Source organism: Suillus subaureus (assembly GCF_016647635.1).
Source record: "Suillus subaureus strain MN1 chromosome Unknown BJ212scaffold_21, whole genome shotgun sequence".
NCBI classification, from domain to species: Eukaryota; Fungi; Basidiomycota; class Agaricomycetes; order Boletales; family Suillaceae; genus Suillus; species Suillus subaureus.
Window position 1 is genome coordinate 555,803 of NW_024538577.1, and position 20,464 is coordinate 576,266.

The window sequence follows — 20,464 nt, forward strand, 5'->3', positions numbered from 1 at the left end:
ACAACCACAGCTCCTATGCCAATCGCTCATTTGTTATGGCACGAAAGGGTAACTGGGATCACGCCCTTCATGATGCTTCCAAGGTTGGATAGACTGACCTATGGTTATACCTTACTGAAAGCTAATTTTGGTCGTGACATAGTCCGTCGACATCCAACCCTCGTTCACAGGCTATATCTCTAAGGGTATCGCTCTCTGCTGGAAAAAGCAAGTGTGGAACGCAATCAGGGCATTTGACCTCGCATCCATGTTTACGAACGGCGATTTAACAATCAATCATTCCCTTCTCTTAATCAAGGCGAGTAAAATTTATCTGACATATGCCGTGCTCATTATTATTTTTTCAGGCTGTCGCACTTTTCAATGCAGATCAACACGAGGAAGCATTTCTAACGATCCAAGAGCTAGCTAGAGCCTGTCCGCATGCCGACACGCGTGCGTGTTTGATTGTTGAAGTAAGTATCATGTGATTAATCAAGCTCAGGTCCGTGTATTGACACTGGATTTTTGAACTTCGCACACCAGGCGTATCTACGTGTTCAGCTTGGAATCCGTGCCTTGGATGGTGCGCGTTATAACGAAGCTGCCGATTATTTCGCCGCCGCTGTTAACGCCAGCAGTTCCTCATCTAGATTAGCCATTCATTCCAAATACGAGGACTTTGTGGTGGTACGTTGTTATGATAAGATCAAATATTTTTCATGCTCAACTAATTTTTGCAGCTCTTCGGGTGGAACCTCAAGTTTTTGTGGCAAACCGCAAATCAGAATCGGTGTCATGCACTCTTGCAGGCACGTAGACTTAGAGAAGCCCTCGAAGCACACAAATACATGATGGATAATAGTGACGAAAGTACAAAAACCAGCTGGCTTGATTGGTCCACTAGCAAGTTTTCTGTAATATCACTCAGGCTACAATTCTCACCTGCATTCCACGCAGCTTTCAAGCAACAGTGCAGTACCCTCTACGCTGTCGACGGAGACATCGCGTTCAGCGCGAGGGATTACGACAAAGCTATCATCTCATACTCGGCGGCGATTGACCTGGCCCCCGCAAGCGATACTCTCTTTGTAAAACGCAGCCAGGCAAAGTTGAAAAAAGAGCTATGGGAAGATGCCCTTCTCGATGCACAAAAAGTGCAAGAATATCTCTTGTTTATTAGTCGATGCTCATTTTTGTGATACATAGGTAATCGAACTCGACCGTTCGTCGTATGTTGGATACGAGTTGAAATATACAGCGCTTTATGGTGCACAGCACTATGATACAGCCATCGAGGCCTTTGAAATCATGCTTTCCAAGTTGGACACCGCTCCCGAACCGGAAATATGGAGTAAGTGCCAAATAACATACCCGTGAACAAGCTCAACTCTTTATCCAGAGCAGCGCCAACTGTATTTTGAACGATCAGAAGCACAACGTGCTATTCGAACAGTTATTGACGCTCAACTCGAAAATGCACCGCTTCGCCTACTCAACACCACAACCGGGCTCTTATGCGATCGGGATGCACAGATAAACGCCTTCAGCATGAGCCCGGAGTACAACAAGTTCTTGTTATTAACAATGAAGCATGGGGAACTTCGAACAGAGCTCATCAAAGAAGGGGTGGAGAAGTACTTCCGCCATGTCATGCTATCGCATAGGTGGGAAGGAAAAGAGCTGATGCTGCACGAAATCAAGGACAAAGTCGTATACAATTTGGACCCAGTTGGAACTGTTATGAAGTTGCAGAAGTTTTGCGAAGTCGTTCGTAACGCGGGGTATTACTGGGCATGGATGGATACATGCTGCATCGACAAGCATAGCAACGCTGAACTCCAAGAATCCCTCAATTCCATGTTCGTCTGGTATCGCCACTCAGCGCTCACGATTGTCTACCTTTCGGATGTTCCGCCTTCGTCCAAGTATGGCGCACTGGCGAAAAGTGAATGGAACAAGCGAGGATGGACGGTTCAAGAGTTCCTGGCTCCCAAAGTCATTCTCTTTTATCAGCAGGATTGGACCCTATATCTCGACGACCACTCGTACAACCACAAAGAGTCCGCTGCGATCATGGACGAGTTGGGGGGTGCGACTGGTATAGATCCACAGGCCCTCGTCGACTTCCATCCAGATATGAGAAGTGCCCGAGATAAACTCAAATGGGCATCGACGCGTGCTACCACGCGGCAGGAAGATATTGCATACTCGTTGTTTGGTATCTTCGGCGTCCGCCTATCTGTTGATTATGGCGAGAAGAAGCAACATGCGCTCGGGCGGCTCTTGCAAGAGATCGTGGCTCAGTCGGGTGACATCAGTGTCCTTGATTGGGTTGGGAAATCATCGGAGTTCAATAGTTGTCTCCCAGCTGATATCATATCGTACGAAACCCCACCATGCGAGCTGCTACCTCTTGCCGAAGAGGAAATTCGGACTTTGATCCCCTCACTGCGAAATACTGTAGCTGTAGGTTCCGCTTCGGAGCTTTACACCCTACTCAGCGAACAACCCCCTCCCCGTTTTGCGCAGCGCCGGCTGTACCTACCATGCATGGTATTCTGTGTCACAGAAGTCGGACTCAGACAGGGCCATGCTCAAGACGAACAGTCATACTTTACGTATGAAATCAAGGCAGATGGGCTGCATGATCTCTCGATCAAAACGAGGGAGAGGCTCAGTCCATTTTCGTCAACACGACCCATCCATCGGAAGAAGGTCTTGCTTGTCCGCCCGTGGAATCCCCATCTCCTCGAGCTGCCTGAATTGGCAGATGAAACGCAGAGTGTTGAAGATGAGTTGGTTCCCCAGTCGGCTTCACAGGACCTATCCGACGGGTTTCTTGGAGAAAATGAGACCGTTGGTCAGGACTCTCAATCACGAGCGTTGCGATTGATTGTTCGCCTTGGGCAGCAATTCAATGCGTTGTTGCTAGATCCGCAACACGGTGGGAGATATAAGAGAATCGCGTCGGATGGCGATATCATTGCACAAGTCAGAGACACGTCTTCTATTCAGAACATAATTGTCAAGCAACTAGAGATATTGTAATCGCATGGTACTACGGGTTATGCCATATTCGTTACGGTCCATTTCACCTACCATCCCCAGTGCACATATCATAGTTAGTACATCAGCAAACTACTAATTTGGCGACAAGGTCCATCAGTAAAACCTCGAATTCATTTTCTGCCATTATGCCACTTTCCCTGCCTTCGCGTTAGTGTACCTGCAGGTGTGCACTAAGATTGTTAAAAAAACAAAATGTAACTATGACCCCGAGCACCTCCTCGGCATCAACATCGGGCAAAGCAGATGAGAACAAACAGTGAGAGCAGATAATAACGACTCGTGTCTTCACAATCAAATATATTCCGAACAGTCACCCAATGAGAGGGAAAAGAATGGCAGCATTACACATTTCCAGGTGGCTGAAATACATCCCCGAGTACTCTTGCCAGCTCTGTAAGCTGCGCTGCTGGCACAAGCATCAACCGTCCAGCCGTATCTAATCCAAATGACTCCGCATTGCGTGGCTGGGCATTCGAATACGGAAAAATCAGATGATGAGAGGCAAACTAGGAGACCGGGTGAGATCAATCTAAAGCACGTCAATCGAGAAGCGCACCTTTCGAATTTCCTCGTCCTCTGGGTGGAACGGATACACTCCGTCCGGGCTTCTGTCGTTCGTTTCCCCGTTCGAGTTTTGAGATTTTTGTCTTTTTGACGCTTTCCCTGATTGTTGTTGGGTGATAGTCATCGCTTCCTCCTCCTCTGGTGTAAGCTTGTATACACGTGATATGAAAATCAGGTGGGTGAAATTGAAGGGTTCGTTCTACGAGGGGGCAACCACAAGACCCACGGTTCATATAGGAACTTTCTAAAAACTGGCGACTCACCTCTTCAACTGCATCCTTGAGCTCATCCACGAGCATACGGTACATGGGAGGTATCACCGGCACAGGCATGTTGATCAGCCTCTCGCATAGAACGAGTCCAACTTGACACTGCGGATCACGCAGTATTGTCGATAGTGATTGGTGGAATGCATCGTCTCCTTTCGATTTTGCCAGAATGTACTCTACGAGCGACTTTATCGACACGTTGTCCTGAAAACAGTCCTTGCTTTAAAAACACCTGATTAAAAAGAAACGATACTCACGTTATGCACGCCGATATTTAAAACACTCAAGAACGCATATGGGCTGCTCTCCTCTCCATCAGTCTTGATCGTGGTCCCTATATCGGGCTGTGAAAGCACCAGGTCTGCAAGAGCGTGCGTGCTGAGACCTTCAGCGTCTACACCAAAGAGCTGGTCGAGAAGACGCTTGATGGCATGGTAGTCGTTCGTTGTATTGAAGTTAAAAAAGTCGAAGTCTACATCGATGAACGTCGGAGTCTACTGAGAGCTGGTCATTATAGGTTATCACGGGAAGCCTCATGGAATCATACGTCTTCCAAGTCACTGTCGGAATCTTCGTGGTCGGCTTGATTTTTGCGTTTTGACATGATATGGAGTGGATCAATATGCATACAAAGTCACGAAACAAAGTTTATCGTGTTACGTAAGACATATGCATCGCTTCTCGCAAAATCATTCACCGTTCATCGCAGATTCGAAGTTCGGACATACGAGCAGATTTTCAAAGGCGCCCCCACGAAAGTAAAAGGTATTATATACAAATCCACGATGCTTCAAGTCAAAAGCACCAGAAACAGTCGTCATAAGTACACACTAACTAAAAACGACAACAACAGCAAGTTAGAACAAAGCATACTCGCGAGTCGCAACCAAAGTCAACGTTCAACCTGGCATTAAGATAAGTAAGTACCGCGACGTACAAACGAACCACATCAAAGGAACACGCAGCCGCTACCGCGTGATGCCCATCTTTAGGAACGCCCCCACTACATCGACTTCATCCCATTGTCCTGGGTTCTCCGCCGTTTTCTTTGCGTGGATGTATGCGAGGGTATTGCGGAAGTGTCGAGTGATCACTTCGGGCGTCGCGACGCCTTCTATTCTTTGTGAGGGGTGGAGATACGAGGAGGATGAGGATGGCGATGTGATCGTGTCAATGGAGGAGGCGATGAGTTCAACAAGTGATACTATAAATTTAGGTGCGATCTGATTCGAACGTGAATATGTTGTTGTTGCTGCTGAAACAACATGTACTCACTGCAGGCGCGCCCCGGTCGAAATAATACAAATATTGATCAAGCGTATCGCAGTAAAGTTGGACGGTAACTATCTCCTCCGTGGCAGAATTTGCTATGCGTAGTGATTTCTGAAGGCATTCCAGTACACGTTTACTGTCCTGATGCGGGTACTGAACGCCATCCATCAGTCATCGCATCTCAGTAAGGAGTGAAAGCTACGAACCGCTTTAACACCTTCACCATCCTCTCTAGGGGGAAAAGCAGCCTTCTCAGACTCCTTCACAGCAGGCCCATCGGCCTCGCTCTCCTCTAACACAGGCTCTTGCCACCACAGATGGCTAGCGGCATGTACTGCTGTCGCCTGATGTTGTTTCTTCAACAACCTCGCACCATGCAACGCAGCCTTCGTTATTAGCGTATCATACCCGTCGATATTAAACACCCTCGCGCCTTGAAGGGTACCGATGATAAGGGTGATAGCAGCAAGCTGCGCTCTGCTTTCTGAAATACTGTCTTCGTATACTGAGAAAGCTTGCACGTAGAAATCGTAGGCGAGATCTTCGAATCCAGAGCCGCATTCCGACGCGATTTGTGCTGCGAGGAGGAATAACCTCAATGCGAGTGCTGGGGCGTCGACCTGGGTGGCAAGGATGGAGGTGCATTGCCGAGCGAATTTGAGTATCGTGTTGACCTTGTCTTGCCAGCCTTCCTCCTGCGAATGGTAAGCAGCGGAACACAAAAAACAAGACGACATACAAGATGTTCACAGTTTTTATACCGTCTACATAACTTGATGCTGGAAGTGATGAGCGCAGGGAACGTATAGCGCATCCGCTCGCCACCAGCTTCGAGATGTTTCCGAGCCATTTGTAACAGCTGTACAGCACATCAGTCTAGGAAATACCCCCGCAGAGAAGATTCGCACATCAAATTGGATATCCAGCGAATCTGCGCGGAACAGATGCACCATCCGTGCAACCCAACCTTGTTCCTCCGCTAGATCCTCCCTCTCTGTATGATACGGTCCCTGTCTCCTGATTTCCTTGGCACCAGCGCTACCTTGTGATGCAGCAGAATCGGTCTGATCCTTGATCAAAACATGACAAAGCTCCAGGACCCCATCCACATCCTCCGGCATCTCAATGATCGTTTCGTTCTTGAGTACGCTCGAAATTACGGAATTAGCGATTGACCGTCTTGTCGAGAATAGTTGCTGGGAGAGCAGGGGGACGTAGTGGGGAATTGCGAGGACTGTGAGGACGGATTGGTAAGAATTTATGGGTGCTACTAGGAGAGCGGCGAGGTTTGCAGCTGTCTGTGGTGCATGGAGGTCTGGGCTGGAGAACTTGGTTAGTGCGAGTTGTTATGAAGACGCGCAACATGCCTTTCTGAGAACTCCTTGATTTTCTCATGCGCAAAACCAAGGATTTGGTCCACATATTCTAGCCTATCGGGATAACAACTTAACGATAGATTGGTGAGGGATACAAGCAGTGCGGTGATATCCTGTATCGACAAGTCCGGCCGCGCCTTCAAAAGACGAATGAGAATCGCGCATGGTGGCATTGTTTGAAACTCACTTTGATAAGCTCCACCACTTGCTTCCAAAACACCTCAAACAACCGGACGTTCTCTGGAACACCCCTGAATTTCCGAACAGGCGATCCATCGTGCTCCTCTGCCGAAACGCCATTCGTGGCTGTAGCCGTTCCAGCACCAACCTCCATCTCAGCCATGCTTTTCTCCGTATCAGCAACAGCACTATCCCAAGCATCCTCCGCTGAGGCCGGTGCAGCTACCGCAGTACCATTCTCCCTTACCCGAGCCTTCTGAATTTTCACCTTATCCGCAAGTCTCCGAGCAGCAGCTTCTTCCTGGCGTTTTGTCTCATCGGGATCTTCACTCTCAGCCTCGCGAGCAGCATACGCAGCCAACCGGTCGATGAGCGCAATCACAATCAACTTGATGTTCACTTTTGGATGAAGTTGAGCTGTAGCTGATAGGAACGGGCCGAGGGTATGTAAATGGAATTCGTCCGTGAATACCTATTGATGGTCAGTCAGCAAGGTCTTCCACGATGATGCCTCCCAATCAATCCATCAATCCATCACCCGTACCTGAATAACGACCTCCATCAAATACTCCTGCGCAATTACATCTTTACAATTAACGACTTGTTCCAAGATAGCGGGGAGGATGGTGTGTTTGTACATCTCGAGGTCAACGCCGTCAAGTTGGGAGAGTCGGACGAGGTTGGTGCCGACGAGGATACGGAGGTCGCGTCGCTCCATCTCGCGTTTTTCGCGGTCGCGGGAGTGGCCTTGGTGTTGGAGGCGTACCCAGAGTTTGTTCATTTCGATAAAGTTGGTTAGGACGAAGGAGATGGAGTCTTGGAGGTTTCCTATGGGTCTGTGGGGATGTTAGTGTCGGTTTTTGGTGTTTGGATGGGATGGGGAACGGACCCTGGATCGATGCCGATAGGGAGATGGTCTCTCGTCTGCCCGCTTAGGTAGTGCCTTAAGAAGAGCCCTCGTATGGGGTGTAGCACCCCACGAGACATTTCCATCATATCCTTCATGATCTCCTTCACAGGAGCATCCGAGATGGACATGTACACAGCGCCAACAGTGATCATGAGATACAACCTCGGTACGATGTTCCCAGCATATTGAACGAGTTCGTAGAGGTCTGCGAGGTGGTGTCGGGATTGCGTGTGTGCGTCGTAGAGATAGTTGGAGAGGTGTCTTAGGGCGTCGAACACTGCCATGTCTGCGCTCAAAAATTCAGGATTAAAAAGGGGGGAAGAGGAATATGTGTGCGCACAGAGTTCGTAGTATTGCTTTGGGGATAAGGATGACGTCCGGAGTTCTGCTAGCATCAAGCTAGCGCTTTTCAGCGCGTCCATTATATCATCGTTATCCTGTTCGTTGTACCAATGTGATGTTAGTGAATTATGAAGTGTGGGCGTTGAATTATGCTTATGCTGCGCAGGAAACTCACCAAATGTCGCTTCATCTGACCGACTTGGATTTTGACGGTGCTGAGGGACTCGCTGAGGAGCTTGCCTTCCTCTACTACTACTGTCGTAGTCGTGGTCGTGGTCGTCGCCATTGCTCCGTTCGACGGGTTGGAGGATACGTTAACCAACTGACTGCCGTCTGTACCCGCCGAGTGGGTTTCCACTTCAGAGGTTCAGGATGACATAAGCCATACCTATCGTGACGAGGCCTTGATCAGCGCTTCGCGAACTATGTCACAATATTAATATTAAATTGAAGCAGGTATTCCTTCACACAGAACGTGGTGTATCGATCTTATACAAAACTGCCTCGATCAACGCATCCAGATCCGTGTCACCTGCACCACTCTCCTCCTTCACAATTCTCTCCACAACCGCAGCCTCACCCATCCACGCTGGTACCTCACCCTTACACTTCTTCCAATACGCCGTAAAAAGTTTCATTTCAGGTCTCCACTTTCTTCCCTTCCTATGCGCGCTCAAACTAACCAACATCGCAGCGTACGAAAGGCGGTACAATATCTTCAGTTCCTCATCGCTCGCACCAAGACGCGCAAGCTGGTTGTTCAATGCGAGATCTTGATGTTCCATGCGCAAGCTAAGCCAGTCTTCGATGAGACTGTGGCTCGAATCAGCTAGGAGGAGCGCAAGTTCCGTTGCTACGTCTACGAATGTAGGCCCTAGGCCTCCGTAGGCTGCGTTCATCTCTTCGCGGTAGTACGTGCGTAAGACTTTGCTCGGCCGTGGCCATTGGACGCATTTTTGTTCGAGTCTGCCGGGGTTCAGACCGAGGATGAAGGTGTGTGGCTGGAGGCCTTTGTTGCGCGCTAGGATACCGTGTGCGAGGCAGACGGGTTGACCGTCGTGCCCCGAGGATGTGAGGGGGAAGGATTGGAGGAGGCGTTGGGGGACTGCGAGGATGCCGCGGCTGACGCGGGGGGAGAACCCGATATGGGAACCCCAGAGGAGGGAAGCGGATTTGTCAAGGTGGACAGGGGCATAGAGACCTGTTTTGTTGTTTGGGACGAGGGGTTTAATTGGCGTCTTTGATTTCTCGTCTGGCTGCTTTTCTGTTACGGTGTCTATGAGGCGCTTTGTAGCTTTGAGGATGTCTGTGGGGTCATCGGTAATGAGATTGGATTTGAAGATGGGAAGATGGATGTCGACGGAGTGTTGTCTCATGACTGAGACGTCTTTGCTAAGGATGGGCCAGGGATCGTTGCCTTCTATGAGGGGTACTAGAGATGCGTCTATTCCTGTGCGGCTCGGGCCAGTCCATGCTGCCCAACGATTAGAACAATAGTGTCGATTACGCCATGCAGGCCATGCATAGCGGAATACGGCTAGAGATGATGCGCTTGCTAGCAATATGATTCCGAGTGAATTGTTGTTATTGCCTGAAGGAACATTAAATGTACGGCATGATGGTTGTAGCAGGCGCTTACCGGCAAGGAAAGATAGGACCATGGAGCTAAAGGAGGCGACGAAAGCGAGGGCTATGGCTGCCCACCAGAGATGTTCCCTTCTGGCCAAATTGAACCTGATTGTCCATAAACCTTCTGTCTCGGATATTTTGACGAGGGTTGTGATAGCGCCTTGAAGTAGAAAAACGGTTAGAGCAATACCAGTTGCAGTCCAGAAGATTTGATAGCGTTGGCTCATGACCTGTGTCGGATGAGGAAGGGAAGAGGAGAGCAACATGTGGATGTGGTACAGCAGCTGCATACGTAATCGCAGAGGCTGATTCGGGCCGGTAGGGCTGCCTGGTGCACTGATTAGAACATTGTCTTCAGATAAGGATGGGTACCGAGTAGGACGCCGAGCTAGCGGTGTCCCTGGAGCCGGTCAATGTGCGACGAGGAGCATAAATGTATAGGAGATAAGAATTGACACGTGGGTTTGAATTGACCGAGCGATGGATGAGTGCATCGTAGTATTGTTTTGTTCTATTTGGTTCTTGTGCTGTTGTTGGTCGTCGCGGTATTCGTTGTCCGAACTCTTACCTTTTTTTTTTTTTGAAAGGAGGGGGGTCCTCGTGTTACTGACTTTTCTTTGCTTCTTTAATCTTGTGCGTTTGCGTTTTTATCGCTTTTTTTTTTCTAATCTAAAGCAATCATCATTCAAGAATTTCTGCTGTTGCAGTTTGCCCATGGCCGTTCTCGTACCACAAGATTGGCACCCACCTCGCGATACAATGGATCCACGCCCTCAATCAAACGAACAACAGTCTAACATACCAATCCAACCTTATCCATACCCAGTTCAACAGCCTCATGGCGCTTGGACTCCAAGTCCAAATGCTCAACCCTTTTACCCTTCTTACTACCAACAACAGCAACAGCAACAACAACAGCAACAACCTCATCTTCAACAACAAAACCCTTATTTCGATCCTCAAGCAAATGCCCAACTCGCTCAGTGGGCATATCAGCAGATGATGTATTCTCAACAACAACAAATCCATCCTCATCAACGTCCTCAACCAACTGACTACTTTAACCCCTCCCAGTTATTCCCCCCTTTTCCAAGTGGAACACCCCCTCCCCATTCTCATCATCAGAATTTCCCTCCTCCCCCTCAATCTCAACGTTCTCTTTCATCAGATGCAGCTCAATATAATGGCTTTCATCCATATCGCCGTCCAAACAATAATACCCGTCCACAAGATATTCCGGAATGGCGTCCACAACCTCCATATCCACGCGGTGAAGCCTCCGCTTCCACAACTTCTGTCAATTCTTCTTCCTCTCACGGCGGAGCATCACGCCAACGCACAACAAGTCAGGGTCAAGTCCCATCTCGTCCAAGGATCCCAACAACAACAACAGAAAATCCACGCCCTCGTACAGGTAGCGGTTCATCCACTAAATCTCCCCATCCACACCACCGAACAACCTCTTCCTCATCTACAAATTCTTCAGCTCTGCGTCCTTCCGTAACTACCGCATCCTCCAGGAGTTCCACTTCCACGGCCACAACTCCCGCAACCGCTTCATCTTCTTCCCATGCTCGCCCCGCCCGGCCGTCCCCGCTCAGTCAAGGCACATATACGGCTGCGGAAAAGCGCATGTCACGTGATGACTCCGATCTCGCCGCTATCCTCGAAGGCACTTCCATCGGTGGAAAAACAGGCGGCATTAAGGGCAGACTCCGTCGTGCACTCAGTCTCAATGCCGCTCAAGCATTGCAAGAAGAGGAAGAACCTTCCTCTGCAGGTGGAAGCACAACCAAAGACCCTCCCGCAACCCTCCCAGATGCTGACGCCGCCAGCACCGCCACAGTTCAGACCAAGAAAAAAGGTCGCGCTGCGTCCTTGTTCAACTCCCGCCTCAACGCGAGCACCGACAACATATCTCTTTCATCCACAATGTCCTCTGCTTCCGTCGTCATCCGCAAGATCGGCTCCATCGGGAAACTCGCAAGGCGGAACAGCCTCGCAGGAATAACTTCCCTCTTCAAAGACAAGAACAAGTCTTCTGAAGGTTCCGAGGACAACGGCAAGAAGAAAAAGAAAAAGGAAAAGGATGCAAAAGGCGATATTGTCGCTCCTGCCCTTTCGCACGCTGTTGCCGAGCTTGATCGTGGCGAATGGAGCGGTCCGGAGATGAGCGGGTTGAGTCCTGCTGCTACACTCGCTTGGGAGCATACCCTCAAGAGTAATGCCGAGGCTGCTGTTGCAAAGGTTCGTGTGGAACCGGTGCAGCCTCAGGCGAATGGGACCCATGTCCCTCCTGCGTGGGAGAAGAATACCACTACAAGGGCTGGTGAGTCGAGTGCTAGGGTGAATGAGGATGGAACGAGGGTGTTGGTCGAAGAGGATGACGAGAGTGATGATGGACACGCGTATGTACCACAGCCTGGACAGAACTTCATATCGGACGGCTGGGACGACGATGAAGTCTGGGATGAGGACGGGGAAGAGGACGTTACTATTCGTGTAGCGGGCGAAGACGAGGAAGTCGTCGCTTGGGCGACCAATATCAGGCGCAGCGTCGAACGTCACAGGACGCCTGCAAAGGGTATCCTTAAAGGTGCGTGTGGAGTAGTTCGGACACTGTTTACGCTCATCTCTTCCTAGGCGCTGATAATTACTCGCAAGAGGTGTATAATGGCGAGAGCATGGCGAATCCGGCTATCCGCGTACGCTCGAATTCATATAATTCGCATCCGGCGCAGTCATCCGAGTTGAGTCCACTCGCCCGGATACCCTCTCCCGATCCAGACCATATCGATGGGCTGCATCGACACCCCTCACATTCAGGTAACGCACCAGGTATGCCTCTCCACACTAGATCAAACACATCTAACGATCAAGCAGAGAAAGAAAAGAGCATGTTCACCCTCTCCAACTCATCCGCCCCAGCCCTATCCACGATCCCTAACACCCCACTGACGCTGACGCACCGCTCAGCGACGACGCCTGCCAAAAGGCTCGTGTTTGCAAATAATCTGTCAGTTTATGATACCTTTTCATCGGCTGTTTATGATCGTCGCAGCGAGCCTGCGACGTGGAGTCGATTGACGCCTGCATTGGCGCAGCGCATTAAAGAGGAGCTCAATTCGTACAAGATGGAGGAGATGGAAGTGCATGCTTGTAGTCGGATGCAGTGCGTTCTTTGCCTTTTTTTTGTGGCATGCTCACTGATGAATGACTGCAGTACCCAATTTTTCATCTGAGCGGTTTGTTGCCGTAGAGTTGCTGATACCGGTGCTTGCTCGGTTCGAATTTTTGGCTCGCTTTTGTCTTCTCTCTCGCTTCTCTCTTCTTCTTTCTCCGATGCCGTTTGCCTACGTTTCGTTTCCTTACACAACCACTTCTATCCCCCCCTGATCTAAAAACTCAGCATGAAGAGCATTCGCATTTTTTACAAGCGGCTGCGCTGCACAAGTACAGTACCTCATTAAAGCTGTCGGATCACACCGTCCACGTGTTACTTGCACTCCAGTCTCCGTTTCACTTCACTTCACTTGTCTCTCTCATATACCCTCACGTGTAATACTATGCGCGCACGCCGGCGTTGCCCACATCACAACCCACCACCCACAACCAAACTCACTCTTTTGCAAATAGCTTCTAGCTCTGCTACGTACGTACATTTGATATTTCTTTTTTTGGACGCTTTTTGAGTTGATTTGAGAGCGAGATCAGTGACTTTTTTATATATACATGTCGCCATGCCATCGCCCAACAATGGGTTTTTACATATGCTGACTTACATGTTTAGTATTCACATACATACCGCATTGCTGCAAGGCTCGTTCAAATTTCAATGAATATGTTTATCATGAGAGAAATAGGCATATCTAGCTCTGTATAGTAAAATGTGCTTAATCTACATGGAGTGCTTGACAGGAAAGAAACGTGCTAGATAATAACGCCACCAGACATGGAGCAGTGATCTTACTCCCAGGATGGTGATGTGCTGTACGAGTGACTACGGCCGTTCTGTGCCGGACTCGAAGGCGACCACTGGGGTGACGTCGGGCTATAGGCGGGAGAAGCAGGGGCTAAAAAGAGGTTAGCGATGGTTAGGTTACGGAGAAGAGTCTTACAATATGCCGGTGCTGTGAGGGATTTGGGGTCAGTGGCTGTGGAAATACGATAAGGTGAGAGCACTCACAAGCTGGGGAGTACGTGGGGGATGTGGGAGCTAGAAATTGTGAGCTGGTTGACTTTGGTATGAATTGGGCGACCTACAGTATTTTGGAGACGAAGGGGACACTGGTGATGTGGGAGAATACTTTGGTGAGGATGGCGACATTTGAGCGGGCGCTGGAGTAGAACTTAATACGTAATTGTCAATGAAAAATATGAATACGTACAAGCTGTGGGCGTGAGTGGAGTGGTACAATTGATCATCAGTACACATCATACATGAATAACACCCGTACTTACTTGGCGAGTCTGAGAAAAGTAAGACATCAGTCAAAGGTTGAGGTACGAGAAAAATCAACTTACAACGGGGAGAAGCAGGGCTAAAGGAGGGACTAGTGGGAGAGTATCTCGGTGACGTGGGTGAGAATGATGGAGATTGTGGACTGTAGCGCGGCGATGTGGGAGAGAACGACGGAGAAGTGGGAGAATAGCGTGGGCTCGTCGGTGAATATCCTGGAGACGTGAGATTGAGTGCGGGAGATGTCGGCGAATACGTCGGCGATGTTGGTCCCCTTCCACGGTCGTAGAAAGGAGAAGTAGCATATGGAGATGTGCCAAAAGGTGATGTAGCGCCGCCAAACGGTGATTGTGGAACATATGGCGATGTCGGCGAGTATGTATTGGGAGAGCTGGGGCTGTACCCAGGCCCTGCAGGCGACATGCCTCCGGCGCCAAGAGGACTCTGCCCATACCCAAGGAAAGAGAAGTTTGCGGGATCCTCACCGCCGTTGACAGCGAGAGGAGAAAAGGCGGCTGATTCACCTTTGAAACTGCCTTCTGACCATGCAGGGGAGTTGGTATCATATGGCGTCATTGCCACTTGTCCTGGTGTCATGCCACCATCTGCCTGTGCCGCTAGCATATTTTGAACTGGCAGACGATGATCAACGATAGCGTCCTTCAGCATATCAATATCGAGAGCCACGTCAAAGGCGCCAGTGCCCATTGGTGCTAGCTGGCCGAACATAACATTCTCGGCGATGCCATGACAATCGTCCTTCTCGCCGACCGCAGCTGCTTCCATGAGGATTTCCACAGTCTCCTCGAATGAACATCGCATGAGTGCTCCGGTGTCAGCACGATTGATACCGTGACGGGTGATTGCCATCAAAGAACCTCGGTGCGTCATGAGATCGCAAAGGAGAGCAAGATGACGGTAGTTGACGTAGGAACCGTCAAATTCGATGACCCCACGCAGCTCCTTCATAATAGCAGCGCGGGCTGCTTCAATACCCAGCACGTTGAAAACCTCGACGCAGCTGTTCGAATACGTACGGGTGAAGTCGACGCTATCGATGCACATGACAGTCTTGAGATTGATACCGTCCGTCTCCAACACCCACTCCTTCTTTGTCTTGATGGCGCCTGTCTTGTCGATATATACTTTGTCATGCTGCTGCAAAAAGACTTTTTGGATGCCAGGAACCCCGCGTAAGCTGACGGAATTCAACATGGTGTTTTCAAGCTGGCGCAAGAAGATGTCTTCTTCCACAGTTCCCAGACCGTCATCGTCTTTGTCACCACCACCGAGCACACGGCAACGGATGATGAGCTTCTCCGAGTTATCTTCGCTCCAGATGACGAACAGATCAGTCTTGAAGCTCTCCGCGATGCGACCGGCGACATAAGCCATGGTGAGCTTGCGATCAATCATTTTGGCACGATCGAGCTCGAGACGAAGGAGCCACGGCGACTGCAGATGCAGTTTGGACTCAATCTCTTCGTCGGGAATGGCAAAGAACGACTCTACGAAGACGGAGTCCTCCTCGATAATGGTGGAGCTTGGGTCTGGGTCATACCAGATCTCCACGGCTGCCGTCACGGTACGCAATGAGGTATATGCGAGCTCTTGCTCAACGTTCTTGGCAAGCAGACTCTCTTCAGCAATGTCAGGCTCGAGGTAGACAGTGAGGGAGGGTGTTTTGATTTTGGTAGCAACGTTGATAATCTCCTTCAGACGCGGGACACCGAGTGTCACATTCTTACTGGAGACACCGGCATAATGGAACGTATTGAGCGTCATCTGCGTAGCCGGTTCACCAATCGACTGAGCAGCAAGTGTGCCGCACATCTCTCCCGGGTTCACCAGCGACTGGTTGAATTTGGCCTCCACTTCACCAAGGACCCAGTCAAATGCTTCTCTGGTAAGATGGAACTGTTCGAGTACGCGGCGAGTGGCCATGGTGGCACGGACGTGCATGCGGAATGTGAGCGATGAATTGGCTTGGACTTCTCTCGTCAGCGGATCATCACCAACTACGACAGCCAAGCGGCCGTTGAGCTGCTGAACGGCTTCAACAATGTAGGCCGGCTCCAGATCACTCGGCTTCCGCTTGTCGATGTGGAAGATTTGCGTGGCGTTCTGAATAATACGATGAAGGTTGACAGGCAGATAATGAGGATTAAGGCCGTCCGCCTGGGGAAATATGAATTCTCGTAGAAGGCGGCGGTCGTTCAGAAGCTCGTTGTATTCTTCATCCAACTTCATCTGTAGCTCCAGAGAGCTGTCATCCACGCCAATCTGCAGGGTATTGGGCAGGAATCCATTCTTGCCATCTGTGACGTCAACACGATAGTTGTGCTCAAAGGCTCCATTGTCAAGGCCAAAGGTTTCGATTTTTTGGCGTTCGATGAACGCGCCGTCCATACCGTCTTCGCCGTACACGAACTGAATGAGATCTCCAAGCGAGTTGCGAACTGTGCCGTCATAGTGAACCATGACATCTTCCAATGCCTTGACGAGGCGACGCTGGATGTAGCCGGTCTCTGCTGTCTTGACGGCCGTATCAATGAGACCTTCTCTTCCAGCCATAGCATGGAAGAAAAACTCCTGCGGCGTCAACCCTCGCAGATATGAGTTTTCGACGAAGCCACGTGCCTCCGGGCTGAAGTCGTCCTTAGTGAAATGAGGAAGAGTACGATGACGAAACCCGAATGGAATACGACGACCTTCAACGCTCTGCTGCCCGACACAGACGGACATTTGCGAGATGTTAATGTACGAACCCTTGGAACCAGCTGTGACCATCTGCTTCACATTGTTGTCATCCTTCAGGTTCTTCTGCGCATACTGACCAGAGTCATCACGAGCGCGATTGAGCTCGCGCTCTACCTTGCTCTCGAACGACTCTCGGATAGTCATGCCAGGTAGCGCCTTCAGCCGGTCATGATATGCCTCTTCGATGATCTCCGCAACCAACTGCTTCTTTTCGCTAATACGCTGCGTGATGAAATCCATGACCTTGGGACCAGCAACAGTGTCGCCGATGCCGATACTGAATCCATTGTGGAACAGCCAGAAATTCACGACCATCTGGATGCCTGTGAAGAGGTCGCGAGTAGCCTCAGGGCCCTTCTCGCGGAAGACGACGTGCACCAAACCACCCTGAGAAGCACCCACAGTCTTCTTCTCGACAACGCCAAAGATGATTTCGCCATTCTCAATTAACATACCGTCGTCAAAGATCGGGTTCGAGGACTTGGGATCTGGGGCGCGATGAATATTGATACCGCGGGGGATCACCATGCTAAGAATCTGCTTCCCCGACCACATGGGTTTTGGCTTGATAATAGCGGGTATTGGCACATTGCCGTCCCAGCCAGGGACCCACAACAAGATATTCTGAACCTGGTTCCAGTCCAGGAACGTATCTCGCAACGTAAACTTGCGGATCCCACAAAGCGTGTCCTGCACGATGCCCATGACAGGCTTATTGGCTTGTGGCGAGATGATCTGTGCACCAGTTAAATAGAATACCCATGAACGAGAGAAGATGTCATTACCTGACGGGGAACCCATGCTATTTGCGACAGTTCGGCGCGTGTTTCTTCACTCTGTGGAATGCTGGGAAAGGTGAACACCGTATTGTATATGAAACAAAGGTGACTTACTGCATGTTCATTTCATCGCCGTCGAAATCGGCATTATATGGAGGCGTCACGGACAGATTCAGTCGGAAGGCTGTACTCATTAATTTCTTGCAAAGCATGCAAGAGAATGCTATACTCACTAGAGTATGGCATCAGCCTCACTCGGTGGCTCATCATACTCATCTTGTGCAAACTAGGTTGCCGGTTGAACAACACGAAGCTGAAACGTGCATCAGCATGAGAATCAGCGCGCATCCTTTGCTCCTTAAACTTACTCTCCATCCTTCAGATGCCGCTCGACAATCCACCCATATTGCAGGAACGCGTCCGCACGCTTATTATAGCGTAGATCAATCCGTTCGCCAGTATCTCTCACAACATAGCGTGCACCAGGGTATGTAGTCGGGCCGTTACGCACCAGCTCTTGAAGGTATGCGATGTTATATGGCGTCACTATAATAACATCGAGTTAAAACACCCAAAGCGATTACGAACAACGCACCTCGCTCAGGATAGGTCAAATTCATGGCAATGCTTCGAGGAACACCCACTTCGTCCAGCTCCAGGTTAGGATCGCCCGTAATGACTGTGCGCGCAGAAAAATCTACACGCTTGCCCATCAAGTTACCACGCAGACGCCCCTCTTTCCCCTTGAGCCGTGCACGGATAGCCTTCACCGGACGGCCAGATTTCTGCAACGCCTGAGGAATACCGGCAATGTCGTTGTCCATATAAGTGGCAACGTGGAACTACAATCAGCCAGTCAATACCTGCACTTGGATATGTGTTCGCAAACTTGCCTGGAGTAGATGTTCATGTTCGCTAATAACGTGCGCAGGCGCACCCTCCTGCTCACACCGCCGTACATGTGCGGACGCCTTGATGATCTCACCGAGCTTGTACGTCAAATCATCTTCACTCCGCATAGCACCACCGTCAACTGCTATACTTGGACGGACAGGAGGAGGCGGGACAGGCATAACGGTGAGGATCATCCACTCAGGACGAGCGTACTCATCAGAAAGACCTATGAGATGAAGGTCGGAGTCCGACATCTTCTTGAACGTCGTGTAAACCTCAGACGGTGTAATTAGCCGCTTGTCAGGCTGCATCGATTTCACATCCTGAAAGCCGGTCAGTAACAGCATTCAGTAATGCTGCCATATACCAACCTCATCCTCATCTTTGGGTCTCTTGTATTGGACGAAAAGCTTCAGGCCCTCTTTCCTAATGGCCGGTTGTACATGACCACATCCACCATGACCTTTCTTGGGCTCATCCACATCTCCTTCAGCACCATCTTCCTTGGGCTCGTCAGTCTCACAGACCATCTTGGTCTTGCAGTGCGCCCATACAACGGCCATGCGCGCCTTGGGATCGCGAATATGGCGGATCTTCTCGGCGAAATTGGGATCGGACTAAGGTACGACAATGGCATTGAATGAACAAATTAGGAAGCACATGAAATGTAAACGTCAGCATCAACTTCGACGGAAATAGAGATATTATCTAAGGGATTGTAATGCATCACAAGGAGGCAGCCGACATGATTTGGCATATATGTCGGCCATCGGTGAGCCCTCTTCCCGCGTCACAGGGAGGGCCACCAAAGCCGAGTCCAGCAAGGTGCCTTGAGCACTGGCTGGACTACGATTTTTCGCACTCCTCGTTCAGCGCCCCATTTCACCGCGCACCTCGTGTCCAACCATCACTGAGCGTTTGCAATGGTCCACGCGGCGATCAAGCGATCGAAAACGCGCGCAGACCACGCCGCAGTGGGTCAAACGCCTCGTTTTTTCGAGGTACTGCCGCGGTGCGGGTTTGGGGTTCTCCAATGGATTATGGAGAGAGCCCCCAGAAAATTGGGTGGTGGGGTGCGAAACGAGTAGAGGAACGAAATTCAACTCACGATATCGGCTTTTAGCTTTCCACAGTTTACGCAGATACATTCCAGGATCTTCTTCACTTTAATGATGAAACCTGAAAAACCGGATGAATGTCGCACGCTAAGATAAAGAGAGTTTTGCCAACACACCTGGGTGAAAGACTGGCCTTGCCAACTCGATATGGCCAAAATGACCAGGACATTCTGACATTCCCTCTCCACACGTCTGACACTTGAAATTTCGATCAATGGTTCCCATGCGGGGATCCATTAAACCGCCCATCTTAGGTTTGTGTGTTGTCTCGTCCATAACCTCTGGGTGCTCCACTTTTGCCACCGAGTACGCTTTCTGCATGATGGAGATACACTCATTAGCACAGCAAGGTAGAGAATGGGTTATGACGCACAATTTCCTCTGGTGACAAGATACCAAACTGGACCTCCTTCACTTTACGAATGGGAGCGGCCGAATACGCGAACTGGTGACCCAACATGATTGCAACAAAAGGAGTAAGGAGAACAAAAACGCGTAAAAATCAGGAATGCGGTGACGAGGTCGGAAAATGGAGCTGAAAGGAGTCCAGAACGTGAATTAACGCGAATGCGGTGTCGTAAATGCGATTGTGAGGAGAGTGGTGGAGCTTTGACCACTTTTTTGCGGGTTGAAAGGAACCACAAGTGCCTGGTGAAAAGTAACAAAAAAAGATAGAAATCGTTCACTAAAACGGGTCAAGCGGAACTCTGCGAACCGCGCAACTGGCGGAAACGTTGATGGATTCGTCTGAATCTGCAGGATGGAAGAAAAGAGTCGACAACAGGACCTTTGAAGACGGCAAGATGGCTGTTGAGAACAACCTGCGGATGAGTCCCACGTTCCAACTCCGCTCCAATTCAC

The 20,464-nt window shown here is 50.0% G+C and overlaps 5 protein-coding genes across 5 annotated transcripts; 1 reads left to right on the top strand and 4 right to left on the bottom strand.

Moving 5' to 3' along the window:
* Positions 1 to 3,184: 3,184 nt before the first annotated feature.
* Positions 3,185 to 4,531, bottom strand: BJ212DRAFT_1363582 (p21-C-terminal region-binding protein-domain-containing protein). The gene is made up of 5 exons (XM_041335991.1): positions 4,432 to 4,531; positions 4,142 to 4,378; positions 3,879 to 4,088; positions 3,608 to 3,814; positions 3,185 to 3,557 (listed from the first exon to the last, which is right to left on the bottom strand). The coding sequence occupies exons 1-5, from the start codon at positions 4,510 to 4,512 to the stop codon at positions 3,393 to 3,395; spliced, it is 900 nt and encodes a 299-aa protein (XP_041191876.1). The 5' UTR covers positions 4,513 to 4,531; the 3' UTR covers positions 3,185 to 3,392.
* A 321-nt stretch (positions 4,532 to 4,852) lies between these two features.
* BJ212DRAFT_1447637 (vacuolar protein sorting-associated protein 35) lies at positions 4,853 to 8,250 on the bottom strand (the record flags this gene model as incomplete). Its single annotated transcript, XM_041338426.1, has 11 exons — positions 4,853 to 5,107; positions 5,160 to 5,309; positions 5,363 to 5,851; positions 5,896 to 6,015; positions 6,065 to 6,476; positions 6,524 to 6,669; positions 6,720 to 7,184; positions 7,257 to 7,548; positions 7,602 to 7,908; positions 7,963 to 8,059; positions 8,140 to 8,250. The coding sequence occupies 11 exons, from the start codon at positions 8,248 to 8,250 to the stop codon at positions 4,853 to 4,855; spliced, it is 2,844 nt and encodes a 947-aa protein (XP_041191877.1).
* Positions 8,139 to 9,978, bottom strand: BJ212DRAFT_370850 (uncharacterized protein). The gene is made up of 2 exons (XM_041343044.1): positions 9,604 to 9,978; positions 8,139 to 9,555 (listed from the first exon to the last, which is right to left on the bottom strand). Exons 1-2 carry the CDS (start codon positions 9,881 to 9,883, stop codon positions 8,429 to 8,431), a joined length of 1,407 nt encoding a protein of 468 aa, XP_041191878.1. The 5' UTR covers positions 9,884 to 9,978; the 3' UTR covers positions 8,139 to 8,428.
* A 329-nt stretch (positions 9,979 to 10,307) lies between these two features.
* BJ212DRAFT_1482147 (uncharacterized protein) lies at positions 10,308 to 12,835 on the top strand (the record flags this gene model as incomplete). The annotated part of the gene is made up of 4 exons (XM_041340369.1): positions 10,308 to 12,189; positions 12,237 to 12,431; positions 12,477 to 12,765; positions 12,817 to 12,835. 4 exons carry the CDS (start codon positions 10,308 to 10,310, stop codon positions 12,833 to 12,835), a joined length of 2,385 nt encoding a protein of 794 aa, XP_041191879.1.
* Positions 12,836 to 13,269: 434 nt separating this feature from the next.
* Positions 13,270 to 20,201, bottom strand: BJ212DRAFT_370285 (DNA-directed RNA polymerase II subunit RPB1). Its single transcript, XM_041343043.1, has 15 exons — positions 19,977 to 20,201; positions 19,720 to 19,918; positions 19,594 to 19,664; positions 18,857 to 19,102; positions 18,485 to 18,808; positions 18,187 to 18,433; positions 17,960 to 18,137; positions 17,825 to 17,904; positions 17,706 to 17,775; positions 17,598 to 17,658; positions 14,118 to 17,547; positions 13,982 to 14,063; positions 13,857 to 13,931; positions 13,780 to 13,809; positions 13,270 to 13,723 (listed from the first exon to the last, which is right to left on the bottom strand). The coding sequence occupies exons 1-15, from the start codon at positions 20,061 to 20,063 to the stop codon at positions 13,708 to 13,710; spliced, it is 5,196 nt and encodes a 1,731-aa protein (XP_041191880.1). The 5' UTR covers positions 20,064 to 20,201; the 3' UTR covers positions 13,270 to 13,707.
* Between the last annotated feature and the right edge of the window lie 263 nt (positions 20,202 to 20,464).